This window comes from Phymastichus coffea, unplaced genomic scaffold, assembly GCF_024137745.1.
Source record: "Phymastichus coffea isolate CEN01 unplaced genomic scaffold, Cenicafe_Pcof_1.1 PCOF00083, whole genome shotgun sequence".
NCBI classification, from domain to species: Eukaryota; Metazoa; Arthropoda; class Insecta; order Hymenoptera; family Eulophidae; genus Phymastichus; species Phymastichus coffea.
In genome coordinates, this window is record NW_026706894.1 from 859,042 (window position 1) to 882,846 (window position 23,805).

At 41.1% G+C, this 23,805-nt stretch overlaps 1 protein-coding gene across 4 annotated transcripts in view; it reads right to left on the bottom strand.

The window, feature by feature from the left end:
* The window catches only part of LOC131668751 (venom dipeptidyl peptidase 4-like), a 156,731-nt gene that overhangs the window by 22,675 nt on the left and 110,251 nt on the right, over positions 1–23,805 (bottom strand). For all 4 annotated transcript variants that reach the window (XM_058943164.1, XM_058943167.1, XM_058943165.1 and 1 more), the window contains 4 exons: positions 23,115–23,189; positions 11,718–11,770; positions 8,754–8,953; positions 1,952–2,118 (listed from right to left, as the gene is read on the bottom strand). In XM_058943164.1, the coding sequence (XP_058799147.1) occupies positions 1,952–2,118; positions 8,754–8,953; positions 11,718–11,770; positions 23,115–23,189 (495 nt within the window). The remainder of the gene's footprint in view (positions 1–1,951; positions 2,119–8,753; positions 8,954–11,717; positions 11,771–23,114; positions 23,190–23,805) is intronic.

Genomic DNA, 23,805 nt, shown 5'->3' on the forward strand with positions numbered 1-23,805 from the left:
CACTCACTCTCTCGCCCAGCTGTAATACCCACCAGCGAGTCTTGATATCGCAAACTCGTGTTATATGCCTCGTTATTGTCGTGTTATCTTCTGGCGCTCGCACCTATATAAACTTCGCTTGAGTATCTTTCGCGAGCATCGATTCTATGCTTCTGCTCGCGCTGCGCCCACTTCCAAATGGAATTATTTTACGGATGACCGCGAGCATGTACGCTATATTTTGGAGTATCGAGCGCCCTGAGCTTCTAGCTTGTCCGAAATTGGAAATTTTGGATTTCGAGGCAAGGAGAGAGATTGACGAGCCAAAGCTGTCTTCCTTTTATGTCCGATAAATACGAGGATTTTACGCTGTCCCTTTTATGGAGATACATATCGTATTTTACGTACTAAAAGATATTATGAAGCTTGAAATTTCGATGTTTTTCGTTGCCGTTTAATACTTAAGCGAGTTTCTATATGAGAGCGTAAGATATGGACGCTCTCTACCCAATTTTACCTCCTCGCACGAATATCAAATTCATCATCAATTAACTCACTGTATTACAGACATAAATGAAGTATTTTACCATATAAAGACGAGCGATTGATAACCAGTTTTTTTAATATTTACCGCTTGCTTGTATTTTGCTTCAGAATAGCAAACAAATGCAATAATTTTTAATTTTTATTTTTTATTTTGTGGGAAAAATCAAGTTGAAAGTTAGTACAAATGAAATTTATTGAAATTTATCCTCCGCAATTTGCAAAGACTTCTTATTCGCATTAATTATGTTAGCAGTTAAAATATCAAATTTTCAGCCTTGAGAAAGAGTACAACAGTCTACTCGAAACGTTGGCAACAATAAAATTTCATTAGAACTGACTCGTAGCGGATCTTTTATTTGCCAACCAAAGTTTTTATATGACTTACGCTTGTGAGTATTTTGCAGAAAATATAATTTTTTATTATAGAGGTTCAGTCAACTAGATTGTTATTGGCAATGCTACAAAATAAATGCGAGCATGAATTTCCTGCGAGCGCAATGGTTTTGTTTTCAAATGCTGTAATGGAGAACTGAACAAATAAATATACAGTCATATCACCTCTAATAAAGTTAAATGGGTATAAATAGAATTTATTAAATAGCTCGTTGAATGTATTGACAGTCAGTCACAGGATAATCACATTTCCTCCACAGTTATTCTTTTTAAAAATCGAGTAACTGGATTCTGCCATGAAGCACGAAACATTGTTTTTCGCAGATTCCCTTGAAAATAACCATCGGTCAGTATTGTTAAAATCGTATTAGTCGCCTCGATAAACAACTTGTTTCGTCGAGAATTTTCTCATCTCTTTTAAAGAAATATTAAAAACTTTTGAGGACATATAATGAAAAAAGAAAAAGAAAAGAAAGACGATATAGAGAAAAAGAGACAAGAGAGGAAGAGAGAGAGAGAGAGAGAGAGAGAGAGAGAGAGAATATAGCAACAAAGTTCCTTCTCCCGCAAGACTTTACTATATACGAGACGAGCAACAACTGAGCCAATCTGGATTTTGCCCGGTTAAACATCTGCAACAGGGGGAAAGGCACTACAAGAAGCGAATCGTACGCTAGATATCGCATAGAAGCTTTGAAAAGCTGCCGATACACGAGGAACGAAAAGGGACACGCTGAATTCGTGCTGATCACGTATATTGGCATCTTAAGGATTTATATTGTTGGGTTAAGATTGATGGGCTGCCCCCAAATTCGAAATTTCTAACAAAAATATACACTTGCTCCAGCGAATATCAAGTATACTAAGGTATATCAATAGTAGCTAGCTAGGAAAATATCTGTTATTTGAATAGTTTACATTTATCAGATTTGATTTTTCTTTCAACGAATTCAAGAGTCATCGACAAGCAGCAGCTGTTTTCTATAGATTGAGCAACGTCATAGAGAAAGTATTGATTTATTGATCCACTTACCTTTGGGTAATGAATTGATATGGCTGTGGGGTATTGAAAAGTCAATCCCGGAAACCCGTAGTAAGGGATGTTCATTACTGGTGTGTGCGAGTCGTCGAAGTGGCCGAAGGCCAATTTGGTGCCGCTCGGAGAGAACCATACTGCCTTGTTAGAACTGAATACCTCCTCTGAAAAAGAAAACACAAAAGAAGAAGTGAGCGCGAGAACGATTTGATTTCTGTACTTTCGTCGTTAAAATATTCGTTAAAGTATCAATATTTGCTTGTTTTGCATAGCAAAAGGAATAGCTCGCGGGGCAAACGTGGATCTTCATAAAAAGAAGTTCGCTCAAGTTTCCACTTGAAAACCAATAGACGGTATTGGAATTCGCTCGAGTGGCAATTCGAGCATGGCAATCTTAGGCGAACGGAAAGAAGATCGTAGCGTCTTTTCCAGTTTCACATAGTAGAAGCAGCTTACGCACTGCTTATGTCGTCGTCGAGAGAGAGAGAGAGAGAGCGAGCGAGAGGAAGGGAGGGGGAGGGAGGGGTAGAGAAAGAGAGAAAAAGAGAGAGGTACAAGCGAGACTAGAATTGGAGCTGGGATGGCGTAGCAGCAGCAGCTCTAATTTGGCAGAGAAATTAAGCGCGAGCGTAAGACGCGTTGCCGGGGCGAAATATTATCGCGTTAACGCGCGAAGAGCAGCTAGCGGCCCAAGGGGACAGCAGCATCCCTGAGAAATATCAAGCAAACATGGCCTTACGCCCTGCACTCACTAATTGCGCTCGTGTGAGAGCAAGTGTCTCGCGGGCTTTTATGCTTTTCCTCGTGGTATCATTAGCGCTCACATATTTATGCTTATACTTTTACTTCGTCTGCCAAGCACTGGACGCTAAATTATCCGCGGGGTAATGAGCTTGTTTCCTTTTTAGAGAGATATACGCCACTGCCGCACTGCGTAATGAAATTTATAATGCAGGTCGAAAATTGATCTGCTTTAATCGCACTCGCCGCTACATATGGCAGGAATTTCAAGCGTGCTCGATAGCGACGTGTATAATTGGCCAAACAAAGTGGGCAATTCGATGCCGAGTATTTGTTACGTCGCTCGGCCACGCTCCAACAATTGCTCCAAGTTCAATTAGCGTGGGCGCGCGCGTGTTGTTCTTCTTTACTCGCAAGAGCGCGCAGACCTCACGTGATGAGCAATCAAATCAAAGTAAACACTCCGATAATGAATAAATTAGAGGCCGTACGTACGATGAGGAGGTGCGGCTACGTAAGCGGATTTACGAGACGTACGTGCTGACACGGGATGGAAGTTCTTCAACATCCTAGTTAACGGTAGCGCGCCCATATCGTGACTACGCCAGTTTCGAAACTCGCGCAAGCACAAAGGCGCGCCAGAGCGAGTTCGCGGCATAACAAGCGCGGAATTCGAGACTTTTCTTTAATACAGCGCTGACATTATCAAAACAAAAAGTGTCGTTAGAGCTTCTGCGTGGCAGACGTGCTTTGTTTGAACGATTGTCAATCTGACACGTGGCACGTATGCCATTAATGCAAGGTCGGCTTTCCCGTCACGTCGCTGCAATTAAAGTCAATGAAATAGACGTTTGCTCACGGTATACACCCACACAGCTATTTAAGGCTGGAACAATCGATTTAACTTTGGCGATGTAACGGCAAAGCTTTCCTCGGAATTTCGTTGCACATTGTGAATATGCGGGTATACAATGGAGTTCAAAACCTTTGTCGAATAGTTTGGTAGCTAGAGCGTTAGTCAACTTCCTAATTACGGGATTCGACTGTACTGGGATTAATTATAATAAGCGGATACAACAATTGCACTCAAGGAAACTTCACCACTTGATCGTATTGTTCATTAGTAACGATGATAAAATCATCAAATCACTTTCAAAAGTACTCGACAATCTTTCAAACGACGTTTGCAACGACAAGTTTGAGTATCTTGCAAAAAATCTCTCCAATATAAAAGTTGTTGATGCGTAGTACGCACAAGTGAAAGACGCGGTATTTGAAGCGAGATACAAGGCGCGTCTGATTTAACGCAGACCGTGACTACTAGTCGCGCCACTCTTTCACCCTCTCTCGCGAGCGTTTTAACAAGGGGTTTTGTGCGTTACGTAAGCATCCTCGGCTGTTTACGAAGCGTGCAGAATAAGAGGAAGAGCTAGTCCTCGCTTGCAACGTGCAGCAGAAACGCGCGCACGGCCCCTGCCAAGGCCGACTTCCTCCCTTCCTCGTGTCCTCCTCATCCTCTCCTCTTCCGTTCGATACTTTACCTCGCTCTTTTTCTCTTTTTCGACGATTGACAAGTTGAAGCGCGCCGTGCGTATTTCATCGCGCTTTAGTTACCTCGATGTACTTCCCGTCTTGCCTTCGTTGGCTCGTTTTATTTCTTCGCGCGCGTACACGCTGCCTTTTTGGAATTACATTACTCTACGTCGGGTTACACGGCGACGCGACCATGTTACAGGAGCGTACTTCAGAGCTTTTAAAAGAAGAATGAGGTGCTTGTACCTGCAAATATATATATATGTATATATTGATGGTTTGTGACAAATTCCGCGCTACGCCAACTTCGAGACTTTTCGAGTTCAATTGTCGAACGTTCGATAAGCTTAAAAATAACATATTTTCAATTACGTCAATAAAAATATTTACCCGCTTGAGAATATTACGTCGTCAATTGACTATCCTCTAGCTACTCTGATTGCTAAGCATTAATCATTCAATTGTATTAAGCAAACAAGGCAATGCCAACATTACAATTAAATCACAAATGGCCAGCGAACCAGTGTCTGATGCAGACGCCAGAATCAATGCGAATATTAGTTTAATGCTGTCTGTGCATGCACACCTATTGAATATAGTGCTAAACGCACCCGCTAAATTACTCCATAGATTATCTCTCCTTCGCATTTTAACGTAACAATGAGGATTTTATTGTAAAACACATCGACAAATGCAAAGAAAGACAGTAAAGTACTGCTTTATCCGAGAAAGAGAGAAAAGGTATAAGAGGAGAAAAAGCAAATATCGCAATCGGTTTTTCGCTCGAGGCCGAAGATTACATTCTCGGGGGGAGGAGGGGAGGGGCGTTAGAATTCAACGTAGTGTCGTCGTCTCGAGAGGAAGCTAGCAGACTTCGACGAGAACGAGGTACATTATCGAATCGACTCTTGCCAGCAGTCCCTTCGATACGGTAATGCCGCTCGATGGTCTGTCGATAGCCACCGGCACTAGCAGCAGTTCAATGTATATGTGCGCTTGCGTCAGCGCGTAAAATAAAGCCTGATTTACATGTGTCGAGTTTCGCGTCACGCCAGACTCCTTAAATTTTTCGTACCTTGGCTATATATCGGATTTTTGCCCACGCGTACGTACGACTGTACGCCACGTTCCATTTCAATTTTCACGAGGGGCTGATTTTACGAACACCCGGATTTGTTTCTCTCTGGGCGTACACTGCGGGTTATTGCAAAAGGAGAGCGGGCCCGCGCAAGCGTACACGCCAAAAATCCGATCACGTAGTAAAACCCCGTTCTCGCCATGCAAAAGCGAGAGTGTGACGTCAAATTTCTTTCTCTTTATTCATCATTGGTAGCATTTTTGCTTAACTTTGTCACTTTCTTTGGCAAATATTCGTTAATTATCTTGCGAATGCATTGGAAAATCTAGCAATGAAGTGGTCTAGAAGTTGAATTAAAAAAAAAGAAACTTTCTGCTCGCCAGTGAACCGAATATCGCCGAAAATGAATTGAAAATATTGTAGAGACTCGAAAGTTCCTATTACTTCAGGTAGCTTGTAATAAGAATTTTTTCTTTTTGAAAGATTAAATATTTATCGACCACCATTAACGCCAACTCTGCACTTATCGAGCTACTTGTATTTTGTTACTCATTTTTCCTGTCCCATTCGTTTCGCCGATGAAGAAAAAAATAAAGATTTATTTCATTCGCCTCCATATGTCGCCTTCGCTTTTCATTCATATTCCCCGCCGACTCACATACACCTTTCTAAAAGAAGTCGCCCCTTTCGCATAAGTAGAGCATAGAATTCCAAATCAGATCCGTGTCTTGAATTCCGATATTTTTCCTCTTCCTAGCCAAGATCAAGAAGCGAGTCCAAGAGAAGACAAATAAGCTGTCGCCGAAGTCGGAATCGTCGTCGTAGATCGCTTGAGTAATCGTATATCGCTATCGCACACACGAAAATGGTTGCTACTCAAAGAAGAAAAGTAAGAGGGAGTGCGAAAAACCACCTGGTAGAGATGATTTTTCGGATTCTCTCTTTCTCTCTCTTTTACAGCATCTCGTCGATTTTTCACGTCGTCTCTCTCACTGGAAAAAACGTGAAAAACAGAACTTTTGATCAGAGTCGATTTCGAAATGCAAGCTCGTAAGAACTAGCATTATTCGAAGGATTTTTGCTTAGGCCGCTGTGCGAAGTTATATAGTGGAGCAGTAAGGTTGCGCGTTTCTCTCTGATACGATGAAATGTGGAGCAGTAGCAGTAATGCTATGGGAGGAGAAAGAGAGAGAGAGAGAGAGAGGATCCGTGTAAGTCTGCGCTCCATTAGCAAGTGCACATGGATTTGCTAAAGCATTCTTATAAATCCTTTCGACAGTGTTAATGTCACATCCGCGAGTAGCGAAAAACGCATTTGCTCGCTTAATCTTTGAACGTGCTTTCGCGCGAATACCATAGCTCGCACAAGTATATCGTCGCCGAACGAGAAAAAAACTCGCGCGAGTTAGCTGATCGCTTGTGCGATACATATGTATATTACTGATAAACCTACAAGCTTCGAGATAAAATACACTATCTTTCGTTTTAATGTTACGTTCAAATCATCCTTATTCTCGTTTTAGTTAATGAGCTTTCGAAAGAATGTTTTCCAATCAAATAAGTATTGCGGCTGACTATAATTGACTTGTACTACTGTATTGTTTTTCATCGTTGCTTTTTCGATATAAGTTAATGAATTTATGACGATTGTCCATTGTCAGTATATTGGCAAGTCAGTGGCAATTATTTGAAGTATCTGTATAATCCTAAAGATTATCCTGTCATTTTGATGCGCATTTTCCATCAGAAAGAGTAGATAGGCGCATCAAAAAATAATCATCAAGTATTTAATAGCTTTGTGTGGAAGCTTCCAACACACAGCACAAAAACAAAGAGATAGGATAATAGAGGTTTAATTGGGGGTAGACGTATTAGGCGCGCACACTTGTCGAGGATTAACTGTTCAAGCGAGCTGAAGAGACAGTGACTTTGGTAGCTGAAGCGTGTAAACGTCCAATGTTCTCGTCCAGTTCGTGGCAACGCAGTTGACTGGCTTGCGTAAACGACGCCTATTTGCCATTCTACGCGAACGACGGAGGGGAGAGTCCGAATGTAAATTTGACTTTCGCTAAGAACGCACAACCGCAAGCGTAGCGAGTAGGTAGTCCTACTGGAAGTGACCGTGTTGCGCTTCGTAGTCGAGTCACGTATAACTAATGCCGCGACAGTATTCGATTTCAATTTTTTTTCATTTTTTCATTCGTTTGTTCGTGTTCCGACGACTTTTCGCGCTTACACAAGTGATACGATCCAACCTCATGCATAGTAAAATCTATCGACGAGCCAGCCCGCTATTTACGTCAATGCACTTACAGCTGGTTTTTAGCCAATCAATTAATTGCGACTAGCGCTAGCATCGTCAGCGTTAACCATACTGTGTCGGGACTTCTTTCGCCGAAAAAGATAGTCGAACTATTCTTCCGCCCCTTTCCTTTCTCTCTCTCTCTCTCTCTCTCTCTCTCTCTCTCTTTTTTCTCTCTCTCTCTCTTTTCGTGCAATTGCTTTAGTGAATATGCATTTTTTTGCTTGTAGCTGCAACGTTTTCTTTTTTTTTAAGCGCACGCTTGAACGAGCAATTAGCGCACGCTTTATTGGCACTCGCGCGCTTCTTTTCTTTTGATCGTGTATTCTGAACAGTCGATAGAATTTTGGGACACGAGTTTGGAACTAGATACTGCGTTTCAGTATAGTATTTCATGGCATTATAGCTTAAAATATCGACCAATCACCTTATAAAAGCGTTAACAGTTTAATTTATTACCAAATCTTTGTAAAATATAAGCAAACTGAGAAGCTATAAATTGGTAAAGTATATAACAACGTAATCGTAATGTACAAAAGTTTCTCAAATAGTGCAACAATAATATGCGCTATCAAAGACTGAATAAATAAATATATGTGTATATATATATATATATATACACACATATATTTATTTATATATATACACACATATATTTATTTATTCAGTCTTATATATATATATAGATGCACAAGCGCGCGCGCATACACATAATACATCACGAAATATGAATTTTCATAAAGCGTTAAAAATTCGCTTGCAAAATATCGCAAACAGAGAAAGTCGGTTATCCGTAGAATATTGGCTGAGAGAGAGTGAGAGAGAGTGAGAGAGAGAGAGAGAGAGAGAGAAAGAGAGAGAGGGACAGAGAGAAAAAGGGAGAGAGGAAAGAGAAAAGTATAATGAATCACCAAGGCAATTAGCCTTGAAAGGAAGTTACTCCAGCAGTATGGTCAGGAAAGTCAAGTAGGTAGTGGTGGTGGCGGATATACCGCCCACACACACACATACACACACACACACATATATACACATCAGAGAAAAAACAATCTTTAATCAAAGTACATTTTACGATTGCTATTTGCCACAAAAGAGGAAAAAAATAATCGGTAAAAAACTGGGATAGAGGAACATGCGCCACTCACCTTCGTACACCCAGTCTGGTACACCGTTGTAGATCGTGCCGAAGGCGCCGCTAGTTGTGATCTGGTAGTCCTCGGCAACTTCAGCTTGAGGTCGGTAATAGATGTTACTCTGTAAGACGTAGACGAGGCCGTTACCCTGAGGCGCCCAAACCACCAGCTGTAATCCTTGCGACTCGTTACTGGTCAGCAATGTCTCTTGTCTGCAATTCATCGAAAACCATTTGTTACTCGTTTCATATATTGTCATCGGTATTTTGTTATCAGATAGTAAAGCAAACGATTTAGATAAAATTGTTAATAATGTAACTTGCATGCACTTCAACGTAATAATAACAGTATTCCCGTAGTGATGTTAATTTACGAAAATGCAACGTTTTTTCAACGCAACTCAAAAGTTACATATTCGGGATTAGTTATATGTCAAGTATAATTTCAACGCAAAAACTACACACGCATATAAACTTTAAGGCGTTCTTTTTTAATAAGTTTATATAATTAGGAAACATGTAAATGTATTTCACAGGCAAACTGAAATTTGCATTCTAGTAGAATGTGGAGCGAGGGGCCGAAGTAGACGATATCAGCGTAGCGTCAGTCGTAAAAAAGGATAGCACAACACGGTGAAGAGTGGAATAAAGGCCAATGGATCGGTCGACTCGCGATAAAGAAATATCAGGCAGAAGTTTTTCGATTTCCAAGCTATGCGCACAGCTGTAAATATGCATGGAGTGAGCACACACACACACACACATACAATAAGAATAAGACTGCAACACGAGGCGACGTACTGGACGAAAAAGGCATAGTATTCATACGACGTGGAGTCGCTTCTTTCGCATATGACAAGCGTCGCATGAGCTTTGTGTATGTGTACCAGAAGAGAAGGGCACATTTTCCCCAGCGGCATTGTACGACGTATGTACGTGCCGAGTTGTACTCTGTGCATATTACACGGGGCAAGAGAGAGAGAGAGAGAGACGTAACTGCATTGTCCGGGAATTCCTGCGGGCCACTTCTCTAGCGCGCGCTAGCGAGGACGACGACGGAATAACGAGACACGCCGAACGAAAGAGAGAGGGAGACTGAAGAAGACTCTTATCTTTTTGCTTTGGCTTTGGTGCATTTTTCAGGACACCCTAAGGCGACGCACGCTCGCCTCAAACATCTCCAACGGACCTTTCCTTTCGAATTATTCATCGTTCGACGATTTTGACGTTGCCTTTCTATTATAACTGGTTTTTTCCACTTCGACTCAACGAGATGTGATTTTGCAATAAAACTTGGATTAATAACCTCGTTGTTTATTTACAAAGAGCATTTCACGCAACTTTTATAGCCCCGTGAAATTTAATTGATATTAAATGAGTTATAAAAGTGTCTAACAGCTTACTACGACTGCATTTATGTGATGAACTTATTAATCATTTTTTTAATGTAAATTCGATAAAATATAAAACATCAATAATGCTGCTTTGATGTGATCGAAGAACAATTGGTTTGTTTGAAAATTGTAATTGCGAAGCATCATTTCAAGCATAATGAACGTGTCATTATTCGATATATTTCATTGCGACGACAAAAGAGATGTGTGTGTGTGTGTGTGTATATATATATAAGCTTCGTTAATGAAGTCACGTCGTCATTGTAAATAACGTATTGACAAAGCACTGCAACTTATCAGACATCGAACAAGCTTTCACTATACTTTTTGGTATGGAAAAAAGACATATTGCATTTATAAATCAAGGCGTGGCATAATGGGACAATTTCAATCGGGAATTATCGGCAGGATGCCAATAAACAAGCGGATCGTCGGGGACCGAAGGTACAAGTAGCCCGGACGGCGGCGCGCCGCTCGAGTGACAAACGCTAAGAGGAATAAGATGAAGCGACGAGGTCTGCAGAGGGAGAGAGAGAGAGAGAGTGCTGGGAGAAGAAGAGCAGCCCAGCTATATAGAACGGTGAGAGAAGGAAGAGAGAGAGAAAAGGAGAAAAACGGGCCTGTCTGTCGTGGTCATTGCTCGCTGCAAGTACAAGGAACGAAAAAGAGGATTTATACAAGGGAGAGAGAAACGGAAAAGAAAAGGTCTCTCTAGGAACGGCGTGTAATGCATTTTATCCCAACTTCCCTCAACTGCTTACCGCTGCTGCTGCAGTCGCACCGAGAGCTGCTCCATAGAGCGAATAAACTCGATGCTCAGTTAAGCGTAAATTTGAAAAAGTGGCGCTATCGTTATATGTTTGTAGCTATATAATTTTTAGCTGTTGTTTTTTTTTCTCTGGCTTGTTGTAGGTGATCCAATAATCGTAAAATTAGTCGATGAAAAATGAGACAATTAGATTTTCATTCGTAGAAAGTACGAGGCAGTAGTGATTTAAATTCCGGAGTGCATTCGCATACCGACGACTCCTTAAGACAGCCAAGGGGAATTGGATTTTATTCGGCAGAAATGAAAACCATTTCGTCCAGCGAGAGGCGAGCTAATAGATCAAGTAGCGGGAGGCATAAATTGCTTGCGTTCTAAGTGAAAATTAAAGTTCGCGCGCACGCGCAAGTTGAGGAGAATGATTTGTGAAAATTGGTCGGCGTAACATCGTTAAGAAATGGAAGGGAAGCCTCCACCGCTGTGGGTTAGAAGAGGTGCTATGCTGCAGTTTAAAGTTGAGATTTACAAGTGGCGCATTCTTCACGAGAGAGGACTCACTTAAAGCAACGTCAGCGCGTAATATATAAATCCACGGATGAGAAAGTTGCTGCGGGCGGAAGACGAAGGGGCTATAGCGCGCATATATAAAAGTCATCCAAGAAGGGGATTAAATTTGCGTTCGCGCAGTTTGCAGTTTGCGGCTGTGGATGAAAATGCAAATCGAAATTTTAGCCGGAAATAAGTCTGAAATATGATTATATAACGTATAATGCGATAAGGCTCGCTCGCTTTGCGCGGTTACGGCTCGTTTACTTACAAAGTCTCCAAGTTCACGATCTTGTACTGGGCCAGGTATGTGTGACGAAATTGCTGAAACAGACGAGAAGCAAGAGACATCGTTAAATTCTTCATTCTCATTTAAATTCACTGTTGCGCATTTTTTGGTATATATGTATTACTCTGCCCTCTCAGAAAATGTCCCAAAGCGAAAGAAGTAGAGCGACAACTTATATCTTCTTCGTTCTGTCGTTCTCTCGTTCATGGAAACGACAACGGAGACTTTTTTAAATATCCCTCAGCTTTATCACCGACTCTACTCGCGTCTTTTATTAAATTTTGTATTCCACCCTTATTATAATATATATATATATATATATATATATATAAAGAATGTATGCACACTGTTGAGTCCCTTGGCGTTGGTTTGCTTTTTTTCTCACGTTATTCTCACTAACTTCTTATATAAGACATTCTTTTTTATTTTCCGTGCCGCCCAGGCGAACAATCGGACGGACATCGAATGGTCTAGTAAGCTTATTACAGTGCTCGCACTGCCTAGAAAGACAGACGAGCCATCATTACAGCCATAGCAACTGTACCTTTTCCTTACATAACATCTCTCTCCTTCCCTGCCGCCTTCTCTCGTGGACCGTTACACAATCAATATTCCTGCTTTTAAGGGAAAGAGAAAAGAAGCCTTGGGGAAACGCATGGTATATAAATTGGAGCAGTTTGTAATGACATTATTCAAATTAAATTTTAGTCACGTTTCGCGAATGACTGGAGAAAAGGAGGTGCAGAAAAAAAAAACATTATTAAAAAGTCGTGTTGGGAGATAAGCGCGCTCGATTTCCCTTCAATAAATTTAAAAGCTCGAGAGAGAGAGAGAGAGAGAGAGAGAGAGAGAGAGATACGTTGGCGACGCGATGCGTCAAGCGTCATCAATAATACTCGTCGATATACGTAGCGAGAGGGAAAAAGAGCGAGCGGGTGGGACGAGAGGATTCATAGCGACGCGTGCGCTATTTTGCCTCCATTAACTCTTTCACAGGAGGCTGAGCCATAAATCACGCGCGCGTACACTCGCCCCCTACGATAAGGATCGAAATAACGCCATTTTCACGCGGTGCGAATCATTGACGCGACGCAGCGGGGCTACCCATCGATTTTGCCGGAATATTTTTCCTACATATATGCATTTTCTAGCGTTCGGCTTTTACTTTTTTTTTGTCTTTCTCTTGCTCTATAGTCAAGTGCCCCGGGACTTTTTGTTCCGTCGGCCGCCATTTGAAATTCCGACCGGTCCACTGGTGTTCTCTCTCTCGTAGCTGCCGCGAGCGAAGTACCATATTCGATTGAATGCTTTAAATCTGGTTCATCATTGCTATTCGATCGGCGCGCGCGCATACACACGCACATATGCCTTTTCAGGACGAGAATAATACGAGTAGTAATGGCTTTTCAATAGCGCGCCTGACACTACCGTATGAATTCTTTCAAAAGCCAATATGTGTATCGGATATAGCCAAAGTTGACTGTTAACTAGAATTTCATCACACGAATTTGAGAAGCGAACAACGGATTTATTACTTAGGCTCTGCGCACAAAACTGATATAAACTGAAATTGCTTTTTTGTGCGAGGGAGCCCACCTACAAAAGAAAGAAAAGATTTAACCGTTTAGCTTGATGACGGCAATGGCGATGAAATGGCTGTGTCACCAGTGGATGAAAAAAAGACAGCGAGAATCTCCAAACGAGAGAAACTGCCCAGGACCGAACCATTTAACATTTCAACAAGCGCACTTCCAGAGAGATATATCCATCAAGGACTGCACTCAATTAAAAGCTGTTAAATTCATCAACGAGCCAGGGACACGCGGAATAAAAAGCCCAAAGCGGCAATTTCGCATCGAACGGGGAAAATAAAATGTTTGAAACCGAAACTGTTCGGAAAAAAGTAACCATAAATTCAATTGGAATTGTGCGAAATTACACGTACTAGGTCTATTTCAAAGTATCGTTATATATTTCGCGCGCAGAGGATATCCTCGCGAATGATTCGCGAGCGGGTAGACGTGATAATCGCTCGTCGACATAATGCCCGCCGCGCGAAATATCCCGCTGTGGGTGGAGAGAACTTCGTTTTACGAGTACCGTTAGATAATCGCGAATTACGTTCCGAATCGGATTGACCGACGACAATGTGGCTTTTGCACGCTCGAATTGCCATTGACTTTTTCGGTGGTCCGATATTTCCTCTTTTTTTTTTCTTCGCTTATAGGATTCGCTTTACGTTCAATTTAGTTGATTATCAGCTCATACGAAGCAAATGAATGTTCTATATTTTTAACGAACGGCGATATCAGTGAATCGTTAAGTCCATTTGTTCGGAAGATTTTAAATGCTCGCTTGCGAAGTGATCCGTCAATGACATAACGAGTAAAACTGAGACTTATTAGGAAAGCAAGCGGCGCGCTGCAGTCGACGCGCGGTCTTTTGTCTGAGAGCCCTGTAGTAAGGGGTGACGACGAGTAGTGAGCGCAAACAGGCAATTGTCGAGTCGGCTCGCGTACTCAATTAGTGCCCACCGCAAAAAGGCCTCGCCACAGTGATGCATTGAACATTCCAAACTCGCACTGCTCACGGCGAGCTTTTAAAGCTATTCCGAAGGCCAAATTAATTTTCGCCGACCTGACCCGTCGAAAATACTCTCTGCCTGTTGAAGAAGTATCAAGTGTTCTCCCACTCAACGCACTCAACGTGATAAGTAGCTGTGTTAGACGAACAATTAGCAATCTTTCTTGTACGATTAACGTTTCTTTTCTTTCTTTTTGTTTCGCGTAACGCTTCTCGGGTTTACGTCTCTCTACTGCTTTATGCTATAACACGTGAGCCTTCTCTGTACATATAATCCAAATCACAATAGCATCTAATCAGATTAGCCCGAAGCGTGGATTTGAGTATTAGCGGTCAATAATAGACCAAGGCTTCTATGTCCCTGTACGAAATTCGAAGCCGAGGCTTTGCTTTGCAATTCAATCATTAAATTTATACGCGGTGCGTTACAAGCTCGAAAGAACGACAGTGGCTTTCCAAATTTTACAAGCTCACGTAACTACAATCTTGTGTAAGTAGACAAGCACAAAAACAAAAGAGTCGTACTTGCTAGTTGTACACGCTTACGAGCATTAAAAAAATAATCTGACCCGTAAAAGTGATGAACTACTCGTAAAGCCTACTCATATCTGGCATTACGTCTTAATGCCATTGTGCGTTTGGTTTAATATGTATACGCGCATAATGTACGTTGTAAGAGATAGCGATACGCAAGTGCACGCGCCTTCGTTTTTTACGACATTTTTCATACACTGCTTTACGAGTTTTTTTTTGCATGACGCATACTGCTTCCGAGCTGTTTCTCTCTCTCTCTCTCTCTCTCTCTCTCTCTCTCTCTCTCTCTCACTCACTTGCGCGCGCGTATCTCCTATTCTTATTTCAGTATATATTCAACTCATTTTTTATTTTTGCGAGCTTCGTCATTTAAAACCGTCAAGTGCGGATCTGCAGTATCCTCCTTCTACCCTCCTTGCCATACAATCATTTTATCATGCATTATTTCGTACTTTGTTTTCTCTTGCAATTTTTTAATGTGTTTTCGTGGCTTCGTTGTACGTATATTCTCCTGACACAAAAATTCCATTAGAGTAAGAGCACATAAGAAGAACACTATTTTAAGAAAATCAAACGCAGTAAAAAGTTTTACGTTTTTGAAGTCGTCTTTTAAGTAACTGATGCTTTTTTAAGCAACCAGTTACTCAAATTGAGTAACAAATGTCAGTTCTTTTCCTGTGACAACTGAAGCCGAGTAAAACTTTCTTCCGTTGAACTTTTTTTCCCCAATTAGTAATGGAAAAGCAAAACGAAAAGAAGATTATTGTTGACGTTGCAACGCAAACTCGAGTAAACGACCGAAGTTTTAAGAACAAATTTGCATGAAACGTATATAGATAGCCCAACCAACTGTGTATACATCTGTTCTTGAGACTGGAGCAAAGCTGCTCTAGTTAGCCTATATTACAAAAGATAGCAGATATTTGAAGTTTTCGGAATGATCTTCAACGGTGTTGCTTGTTGCACAAGACCGCAGCACTGATATTTCCATCTCTCGGCCTTATTTGGCTAAAGATGAATAATGGCAGTAGCGATTCGAGGCAGCAGCAGGCCTATGCGAATGCTATAGAAGAGAAGAAATTCGAGCTCCGAGTTATAATGGTCGCGAGTGTAGAAGGCGCGCCGCCCTCCGTTTTCCCGATTTTGCATAAAGGTGCCGCAGCAGCAGCCCTCTCCCGATGAAATATCGCTGTTTCGGAATTCTCAGTCGCCGAGTGTTTCCGCGGCTTTATGACCTCCAATCTTCTACATTGAATTTCGCTCGTCTCTCTTATGGAAGTCATCTTTTTTCAAAGTAATGGATCACGTCAAGTTATTTGGTTTGACAACTTTGCTATGTAATGTGTGGTCAGATCGTCACGGATATGAGCAATACAGATTGATGTCGTTATAGAAAATATATGGCTTACATTATAGATACAGCGATTTTTCTTCCATATCTACGTTTTAATGAAAGTTATATTTTATTATATATTATTTCCTACTACCACTTTTTCATCGTCTGAAGGACTTGTGCAGTTACCACTTTGAACAGAAGCTATGCGATATTTAAAATTACTATGTCAACAGCAACGCTGGAAAATAATGAAACTTTCGGAATAGCCCATTATTTTCTTGGTTACTATGAAATTACAGTATTTTTCGCCTTGCAAATGTTAGGTTTTATAAAACACGTTTTGAAATCCAGCAGAGTAAAAAACTCAGTAATCATTCCAACTTTTTCTAAATTCATTTTTTTTGTCGCCTACTTTCAAATAAGAAACCGTAAAACAGAGAAAGCAATTTTTCTCTCCGAGAATGCTTTCAACGTATCTTTCTCTCTACATTTCTCGTCGACGCCAGAACGTCTCATTGCGCAAGTCTTTTTCGCTCTCGTAGGAAAATGTAGCAAACAAACAAGCAAATGTATGTATAACTCGACGAAAAAAGAACAGAAGTGAAATCGAAATATTGAAATTGGATACTAAGCGCGGAGAGCCTCGATTTTCCGACTGGAAAAGCGATTGGAGAAAATTTGCACTTTCTTCAGGCATGCAATCAGCGCTTGTTTGCGCTGCAAGAACCCGTCGTTTATCTTCAAAATGAGCTGCTAAAGCTCCAAGTCGGATGTAAAATAAACCCCAAGAGTCGTTGGGACGGGAAGGGGGAGGAGAGAGAAAGAGAGAGAGAGAGAGACAGGGCGAAAACGAGAAAATCGCAAAAAGAGAAAAAGAGATTGAAAGAAAAAACATCTTCCATGCTCAAAGAAAAAGGTTTTCCTCATTTTCTTTTTGCCGTGGCTTTTTTAATTGCGCGATTTATGGTCGGCACGCCATCTTCTACGATGGGGCTCGCAAGCCTCTTCAAAGTCCGCCCGTTAATTACACCTCAATTTCATTTGAAAGTTTAGTGTTGACTTCGCAGTGATAAGCAACTTACGTAGATTACTGTTCTACAAATGACGTTATCAAAAATGCGATCATCAATTTTGTCCATACATATGGCTTGACGTCATTCATTTATTTTCTAATGTTGTAATCTAATTTCGTAAGTTCAAATTTTAAACATTATCAATTCATTAGAAAAGCGCATTTGATTCAGTTATAATGTGTAATTCGTAATATGTATTCATAATGTGTAATTCGATTAATTTTCGAAAATTTACGCAATCTCCAAATTCATATAATTCTCTGTAGTATTTGTATTAACATAACAAAATAGTTTGATTTAGTTCCCGATCAATTCAATAAAATTTTAATAAATCATAATTTTTTTAGGAAAGAATATCTCCAAATAACATCAATTTTAGCTCTCAACTCAAAGCCTCTATAATAGATTTATTCAGTAAAAGAAAAACTCGAAGCTTTTGACACGTGCATAGAGGTGGATCATACATCATATAAATTCAAAGCACATTATCACACAAAAGCTATGTATCACGATATTTTGCGGTTATATACAGGACAAAGTCATTAATATTCGAACGTACGCGTAAATAACGCAATAATGTAAATGACGTGAAAAAGCTTTGTTGGTTTGATCCTGATAATTTATACATATCGAACGCGGTGGACTTCCATACACTTTGGATAAAGTAGATCACAATAAAAAGCTACATATATATTTTTAACACATTATCACGTAATCGAATGTACTAACAGGCACATAACCATATACGCATAAATCAACAATGCGTAAAAATGTGTAGAATATATACTTATGGGGGGGGGGATGTAATTACGACTGGTATAATTACAACCAAAAAATCCGACGTGAATAAATGAGAAAGAACTCGATCGACATTCAAGAGGTCATAGTTATATAGGACACAAATAAATGATTTCGGCAAACTGTTAATTTCAATTCGCATTGATCAGCGCATGACTGGCGCGACCTACGAGCCTCGAGGAAAGAGGCTTTTGGAAGAGAGAACTTGATTGGGGTTGAATAGGCCATAAATAGTGGTATTCGACGATGCCCGCAAGCGAGCGCGTTGGAACTTTCGGCGAACGATCGGAGCAATTTTTCTCAGTCCGCGAAAGTTGGTTCAATTTTCGCGCGCGCAGCACAGTGGGAGAGAGGCAGAGCGAGATCTAAAATCGACGGTCATTTAGTCGTATCATAGAATCCAAGAGAGAGAGGGAGAGAGAGCGGGTCGAGAGGAAACGAGCGTAGTTTTTTCATCGTACTGGCAAGCTACCAGGCCAAAGTAAGCCGGCGACGATATTGCTCGGTCCATTAGCTCGCGCGCTCGCTCGCAAAAACGACCAAACGAATCTATAAATTTCGATTGTCGCCTAATGAACAGCCAATGACACTGCCCTACGTAGATATTCTTTGATCTCGATGTTTCTTTTAAATGTGCATGCCGTGGGCAGCCACAGCGATCTCCCCTAATGACCTCCGGCTGCGCGCACGTGGCCGAAAGCGATAAAATTGTCACTCGGAGCCTCAAATGATGCTCCTCTACGTGTGGGATTTTGAGGCACTTGCGTGCGGCTACCCTCTTGTGCCAAGGGTCGCTAGTTTCTCGCTAAATTTAGCTCGTCAGCTGTCATCACTCGATAGTCGGCGAGCAGCTGCGCTCTTTTTAACCTCTCCCTCATTAGAACGCATTTTTCAACATGCTTCTTAGACTTAGTCAGCTCACGATAATAAAAAGATAGCGAGCGAGCTGAGGCTTCGAGAAATAAACCAAAAGCGTCAGAGGGGCGTTTGAACGAGAGAAAACAAAGGGAGAGATTGGGCATCGCGGATTGGCACGGCTGCAAAAGAAAGTAGGATAAGTAGAGCTAGTATAACGAGTGCCGCGTTAATCCTCTTTCGTTAGCCGGCTGCGCGCGCGAATACTCAGGGAGCTTACAAGCTCGCAAAGTTGACAGGGCGACAGCGTAAAGAGGCAAATGCCACGCCGTCCATGTCGTTGGAAGGAGGCGCTAAATTAAAACTTTACATGTCACGAGAGCGACACTTTAAATGAGTTTCCCCGCCTACTCTCTTACGCTATTTGACACGGCGTAATATATTGCCGAGATTGGCGCCACACAATCCCGTAAACGTTGCGCGCGCCGCCTGCGCGCACACCTATCGTATATGCGTGTAGCACGGGAGTTTTACGCCCGGCACCGTTAAATCCTTGGGGAGGAGGTATGAGCGCGCGATCCTCGCTGCAAATTAATTCGCGAGGTGTCCTTAGCGAGTTTGTATTCTTTATTTCTCGTATTTTCCGGCGATCGAAGATTGCTTCTAGGAAGATGAATTTTCTGCGCCAGAACAATCTATTTTATTTTTTATTTTTTTTTTGCGCGCGCGAGGAAAGTTTACTAATTGTTTCATTACATTGCTTATGCAAGTATAAGGCTTGGAATAATATTATTTCTGTATCGAATGACTTCTATATGCGATTGATCCAAACGTTCATTAAAAGTCTTGCGAACAACGCTATTTTTTATAGCGGCTGACGTCGTACGGCGTATTCGTATTGTATGTTACAATAGAAACACCATATTTCAAATTTTTATTGGGTATGACAGCACAGCGACACCCATACCTTCAGGCCCTCAAATTTTTCATTTGTTTTGGCAGAATTTCGATATGTCGCCCGACAACATTTAAAAAAAAACCCGATGTATTTTTCAACTCCACTTCAAGTCTACGACACATTGTCGCTACAAATGAACAAATCACTGCTACGCACCATAAAAAAAAGTCTTTCGGTACTCTCTTTTCTTTTGTATAATGATAAAATGTAAAAACGGTTATAAATTATGCATAGGTAGTAAAGACTAAATTTCGAATAGAAAGAAAAAAAAATATCCTCAGTATTCATGTGGCTGCGAGTAAAAGCCGAGCTTTTTGTCCAGTGTATATATTTGACGTTGGCAACAACTGGCGCAACGCATAAATCATTCAGGAATCGGTCTCTCCTCCACCCCCGCCCGCGGAAGAAATTATTTATGACATGTAGAATAATTCAAGGCACAATACCCGAACAGATGGCGAACAAGAAATATTTGCATACGAAAACAGTTAAAATCGAAAGATCGTCAATTTTTGAGAGAGACAACGGGGAAATTCCAGGACAGAGCAGAAAAAGGGAAATTGATTGATCAGTGTCGCGCGTCGCGGGGAAATTGGTAAAAATTAAAGCGAATCAAATATAGTAGGTATGAGGCGGGGCGAAGGGGGAAGGAAAGGAAATTTATACGCGTCATGCAAATCAATCGTGGCGGGCGATACACGCGTACTGCATGGAAATTGATGGAGCTCGAGGCTAGTTTACGAGTTTCAAGCAGTGCTGGCACACGAACGCGAGCTCTGTATACATTACTGCAACACTGGTGCGGGCTGAATCGAGGCATTAGCGGACACAAGCGAGCTTCCCCTGGCCGCCACGCTGCACGTTCTTCGCTGTTGTCGCCATGGTGGTCGTAATACTGATTTACTCCATTAAAAGATTAAGCGCATCCGAGTTCTCCTTTGAACTTGATATTATAATTAGCCACGTTCACGAAATTCTATTCAAGGGGTATTACCTTTCATGCGAACTTGATGAAATTTCGCCTTTAGCATGCCTCCAGCCCTCGCCTTGTTATTTGAATAATATAATAAGCCAGGATAATAGCCAGGCCATGGCTGAATTATTGTGAGTACATCAATGTTATAATAATCCTTTTGCCCGCAAATTCATATTTCTAGGCCATAGTCAGAGGGTACGGCTAATTAATGTCGGTAATGAGATTTTTTTAGATTTTCGATAGCTGCTTATTTTATCCATGAATGCCCTCGTTAGTATGGTCTCAGTTGCATGACTGAATCTATAAAATCATCAAGCTATCGTTTCAAACAATTGACCTTATATGCGCGAAATCAATGATATTTACATTATCGACATGCGATCGAAATTCCATAATATTTTTTACGAGGTTTTCACGGCACGCGCCGTAGTAACCTGATCCCCTGGAATGCCAGAATATTACATGTAATATGTAAATAATTAAGTGCAAAAGATTATGAAGATGACATAGCGATATCTCGTTTTGGCAATTGCATCAATTTATTGGGCCATAAGCGCGATTAAGTGGAGATTAGCATGAAACGGTCCTCATTAGAATATTATAGCCAAGCTACTGTAAACAAATGGCTGGATTCAAAGTGAATAACTATCATTAGCTACAGAATTTGTGCGGAATTATGTATGATTCTTGTAACTGCGGTAAAGGACGAATGCTTCTGCGAACTTTCCTACATTTTCCGGAAGAGGGCCGGCTCTTAATAACATTCGTTTCATTAAACACATTTTTAATTTACGACTCTTGAACTACTTGTGATTGAAGATAGCAATGAAAATGTAAGAAATTTATACTGCGCTGCGAAGTTTCGAAAGAAAATGAGTGCGGTTATAGAACAACTTGTTTCTACGTTAGATACTATTTACAAACACAACACGAAATACAGTACTGATAAAGCATTTCTCAATTACATTAATCACCGCGGCTTAGTTAATATTATGTTCCTTAAAGTTTATTTTATTGCGCGTGAGTATTGATTAATAAACATGTCCGCGAGGGTTTTACACATAATAGTTCGAACATAATAGTTCGTGCAATCAGCAAAGTGGAAAATATTCAAATTATGAAATTATCCAAAACATATATTGGGCTATGATGTAGTTGCAGGTTTAAGGAGTAACAATATATACTTGTTTAAGCCATTATTTGTATTATCTCTAAAATTCAATGTTTATTTATGATGGTTTTTTAAAACAAACTCGAGAGTGTCTATTAGAAAAAATACTACGTAAATAGAAAGTGTGGAAAACTATATATACATCGCAAAAAACAACTGCGCTGAGCGTAAGCTACTCGCAAAAGCTTTTATAACAAAGTCCGTTTCAAAATATACGTTGGGCGTTTTTTCCTATTACAGTGCTATCGTTTACATCGGGATAGATAGGTTATATTTTTATATGTACTTGCAAGTTTCTTTCATGATTGCAAATTGAATGTCAGAAAAAGCTTTAAAATCAACGATAAGTGCATTATTCGCCGTATCAGCTGAATTTTTGAAATTAGAAGGGACTCTATAGTGGACGAAAGAAACCACGTGCAATCAATTTTCCGCGAAAGCCACTCGCACAAATAACTTATTGCGAGTGTAATTATTTTGGCAAGTTTATCACCCATTAATAACGCAGCGCCACAGGCTCGCTTAAGTTAAATGCTGGCAATATAATACCGGGCGTTGTATCGAGATTACCCATAATGCATACCTGTAATTTTCGGAAAAAGAAGGCATAATGTATCCTTGAATTTGCACGCACGGACGAAATATGTTGATATTGCGTTGGAATGCGAAACATCATTGCAGACAGGCAATAAAGGCTACAGTAGTAAAAAAAGCGCTTTGATCACTCGACGAGGCCCACCGGATTGATATGCCGTTTTCATAGATGTATCGTAATTGCTTGCGTAAATCGCTTTTGTTAGCTTTCGGCTCGGTAACGTCCCATCGAATAATTTACGATTCAATATAAGTCTTAAGTTTCTCGGATAACTAATACTAAAAGGAAGTCTGATCTAATACGGGCTGGTTGCTGAGGAGTGCAGGGGGCCTGAAATTTCATTATACGAGCGTTAAAGCCGTAATAGCCAATAACGATGATGAAAACACCTTCATCATCGTTTTTCGAGATGGGCCCCCGCGTCCCGTAATACCATCATAAATACAATAATAATAATGGCGCGCTAGCTAGTATATATAGAGCAGTGCTAGCGTACTTACCCTCTGATAATTGAAAGCCAACAGCAGGTACTTGCGGTCCGCCGAGAACTGATGATCGAAGCTCGCGCTGAGCGCCTGCGAACAGAACAGGCGTCGTTACAGATTTTTCGTGTACGTGTAGCAGGGCCGTGTAGGCAGCTCGCGGGGCGTCGACTTTCCTCGTGGCTGCTCGCAACCTCCTCAAAATTAAACTGCCGCCAGGGAGACAGCGGGCAACGAGCAACGACACGCCAAAGAGGTCGGCCACGTGAAACTTGGACGCCGCGCGATACCTCGGGTAGCAGCACACCACGTGAAAGGCTTTCCGCTGCACGTAGCAGACGGCAGATGCATGAGCCTCGGAATACCGGCAACGAAATTACAAAGAGAGCGAGCGAACGAGCGGTTAGTCATAGGATTAATCGTAGGATGCGGAAAATATGGGACGGTCATTTTATTCGCTCACAAAAAACTCTTATCCGATATCTTCTTTTTTTTTTTCTTTTACGCGGACACGATTCAATCGATTGGAAGAGACTTTGCGAGTGTATTTTAGAAATTCTATGAGGAATTTTGCCTTTGTAAAATTAGTTTGACCGTGTGTAGCACACCGACGGCGATTTATTTCGAGTTGTGGAGAATCTAAGTGAAATGTAACATAGTGGGGCGTAAAATCTGCTCGTAATGTTGCGACAATCGTGAAACGCAGGAC